Source organism: Myotis davidii, unplaced genomic scaffold (assembly GCF_000327345.1).
Source record: "Myotis davidii unplaced genomic scaffold, ASM32734v1 scaffold198, whole genome shotgun sequence".
NCBI lineage: Eukaryota > Metazoa > Chordata > Mammalia > Chiroptera > Vespertilionidae > Myotis > Myotis davidii.
In genome coordinates this window covers 2,239,232-2,242,563 of record NW_006291485.1, presented here as the reverse complement: position 1 = coordinate 2,242,563, position 3,332 = coordinate 2,239,232, and the positions used below count along the sequence as shown (strand labels likewise).

At 56.7% G+C, this 3,332-nt stretch overlaps 1 protein-coding gene across 1 annotated transcript in view; it reads left to right on the top strand.

Moving 5' to 3' along the window:
* MKNK2 (MAP kinase interacting serine/threonine kinase 2) overlaps positions 1-3,332 on the top strand; it is a 13,760-nt gene that overhangs the window by 6,818 nt on the left and 3,610 nt on the right. Inside the window, exons 7-11 of the mRNA XM_015564665.1 lie at positions 643-722; positions 2,266-2,339; positions 2,597-2,701; positions 2,864-2,919; positions 3,030-3,125. Coding sequence (XP_015420151.1) covers positions 643-722; positions 2,266-2,339; positions 2,597-2,701; positions 2,864-2,919; positions 3,030-3,125 — 411 coding nt within the window. The remainder of the gene's footprint in view (positions 1-642; positions 723-2,265; positions 2,340-2,596; positions 2,702-2,863; positions 2,920-3,029; positions 3,126-3,332) is intronic.

Sequence of the window (3,332 nt, the reverse complement as noted above, 5' to 3'; positions counted from 1 at the left end):
AGGATTGGGGAGGTGGGTGTGGGTTGGCTTCCTGTGGCTCTGGGGTTTGGGAAGCTGTGTCTGTTGGTGGGTGGGGGGTGGGAGGGCAGTCTGGCTGGCCTGAAACACCCAGGCTCATGGGGTCACAGACATCTACCCAGACTGGATTGGAACTGGGAGGCAGGACTTGGTGCAGAAGCAAGTGGATATGGCATGGCTGGCAGGCAGGTGCCTAAGGTCCCGCTAGTCCCCTGCTAGTCAGCATGGTGGCCACCAGTCTCCTGGTCATGAAGGGGAGGTTGCTTAGTCCAAGGGAACCTGACATTGTGAAGGGGTATTTTGCTGGACCCGAGGCTCCAAATATATCTCTGAGGCTTTTTTCCATCAGGAGTGGATAGGGCTGGCTCCTTCTCCCTGCCTTTGCTGTCCCACTCACTCCTCTCTTGGTGCCGCTTGGGAAATACGTTGCCCACTACTTGTGCTGATGCTGCAGTTCTGACTGGCAGATTCTGGGAGAACTCAGCCACCTTTCTAGATCCTAACGGTCTAAAGCTTTTAACAGTTTCAGGTGTAGTGCAGGGAAAGTTTCTGGTGGAGGCCCCTTGGGCTGGGGAAAGTCTGGCTTACCCAGCTGCTGTGTCTCCCCACCCCCATACGTTTCAGATCATCGAGAAGCAGCCGGGCCACATTCGGAGTAGGGTTTTCCGGGAGGTGGAGATGCTGTATCAGTGCCAGGGACACAGGTAATGTGACCCACCCTCAGCCCCGAGCCATCTTTTAGTGGATGAATGGGCCTGAATGTCTCTTTACCCCCAGTGAGCATTTAAGGCAGGAGTGGGGAACCTTTTATCTGCGAAGGGCCATTTGGCTAATTATAACATCATTCATGGACCATACAAATTTATCAACTTAAAAATTAACCTGCTGCCTGGCTGGTGTGGCTCAATGGCTGGGCATTGAACCGTGAACCAAGAGGTCATCGGTTCGATTCCCTGTCAAGGGCGCATGCCCAGTTTTCGGGCTCTATCCCCAGTAGGTTGGGGCACGCAGGAAGTAGCCAATCAGTGTTTCTGTCTATCCCTCTCCTTTCCTCACTTTCTAAAATCAATAAACCATATTTTAAAAAGCTGCCCAGGTCCTGCAGCACCCCTGGGTGCAGGGGGTGAGTGCCAGCCCACGGGGCAGCCGGACATGGGGTCCTCGCCTCTGTCCAGTCTCCATTGGGCCGGGCTGTGACTCGGAACAAGTGTCGGAGAAGCCTTGGGGCCAGTGTCAGGACTCCTTGTTGTGGTGTGGGTCTGGGGGTCTGTCACTTATCTTCTGGGCGCCCAGGCACAGTTATGAAATCTTCCCCATCTGCTGGCAGGAGCTTGGCAAATCCCTGGCCTGTGCCCTAGAGGCAGTGGGATCTCTTCCTGCCTGGCACCGAGCAGCAAGCTCCACTCAGCCACAGGGCAGATGGGTGGGTGGCCAGCCTCAGACAGGGCTCCATCCCCTCCGATCCCAGAGGAGCCTGTGTTTGTCCTTGCCAGTGGTCATCCAAGCTGGGGCCACCAGGGTAGAGGGCCCTGTGGGGAGAGAGGACTGCTTGCTCAAGGTAGCCAGTAGAGGGGGCTCTGAACTCCTGCTGGGAATATGAGGAGACCCATGGATTGAGAAGGGGAAGGGGCTGGGCTGGGAATGGTTAGGTGGGGTGGTTGGGGAGCCACTGGCACCCCCACCACAGGCACCTGGGCTGCAATATCCTGTTTGCCCCAGCTTCCAGGCAGGTGTTCCCCTTAACCCTTACTGGTGTCAGGGCCATGGGGGATCTGGGAGGGTTGGCCCTGGGCAGGATGGATGAACCTCACTGTGTTCTCTAGACCCGCTGGGACCTTTCTTCTGCCAAGGGCCATCTGGATATTTATAATATCATTTGCAGGCCATACTAAATTATCAACTTAAACATTAGCCTGCTATATTTGGTTATTTAATTAACTCGCCCCTAATGCCTTGGCAGGGCCAGACCAAATGATTTCATAGGCTTTAAACAGCCCGAGGGCTATATGTTCCCCATCCTGATTTAGGGAGTTCCCACTGTGTCCCAGGCCGTTGTGAATGGACCCAGTGTTAGGCTGGCAGTCTGAGGTGGGCAAGATGGGTGCAGCCTGTGGGCCCAGTCCCAGCCTTCCTGTGGGCAGGTGGAGGTGTGTGTGTGTGTGGGGAGGGGGGTGTAGACCCTGAACTGGGCATGAACAAGGGCCTTAGGACGTCTCACTCCTGTCCTGCTCCCCTCCCCCATCCTAGGAATGTTCTAGAGCTGATTGAATTCTTCGAGGAGGAAGACCGATTCTACCTGGTGTTTGAGAAGATGCGGGGCGGTATGTGGGGCCTGGGAGACACATCCAGCTAGTTCCTAATGGGCTATGGGCTCAGAGCCACCTCGGAAGACCTATCAGAGGGTCCTGTATGTCAGAGGAGGCTTGTGGGCTCTGAGCTTCCTCTCCACACAGCAGCTCGGGTCAAGGATTTTGGGTCCAAGGAGGCCAGAGTGGAGGCTTCCCTACCAGGTGGGAGTGGGTGCTGGGCAGTGGCCGGGGGACACAGGGGTATTCTTACATGTTCTTTTCCTTCCCAGGCTCCATCCTAAGCCACATTCACAAGCGACGACACTTCAATGAGTTGGAGGCCAGTGTGGTGGTGCAGGACGTGGCCAGCGCCCTGGATTTCCTGCACAACAAAGGTGGCTGATGGGGTGGCTGCTCAGGGTACCACCTACTTTTTGCCATCCTGCCAAAGATGCTTCAGTCCCATGGATATCCAGCCTTGCCCCCAGTACAGCTGCCCAGGACTCCCTAAAGGTACACCCATCCCACCACTGACTCCTGGATGTTTCTACCCACAGGCATTGCCCACAGGGACCTAAAGTTGGAAAACATCCTCTGTGAGCACCCCAACCAGGTGAGGGACCCTGGGGGTTGGCCTTCCCTGCGGGATGGGCCCTGTGCAGGCTGGACAGGACCGCCAGCCACCTCACCTCATTTCACTGCTGCTTCCTAATCCCCTCCCAGGTCTCCCCCGTTAAGATCTGCGACTTTGACCTGGGCAGTGGCATCAAACTCAATGGGGACTGCTCCCCCATCTCCACCCCGGAGCTGCTAACCCCAGTGAGGACCCACGGGGTCAGGGGCGAGCTGGGAGGGGCGGGGCGAGGGGACAGGATTACATTCTGTCCAAAGAAGTGGTTTGGGACTTCCGGGAGAGATGTGGGGCAGCTTGTTGTCTCCGTGCTGGGGCCTTGAAACTCGGGATTTCGCTTAGCAACAGCCGCTGATTGGCCCTTCGGCTGTGATGGGGCGGGACCACGGTCAGGC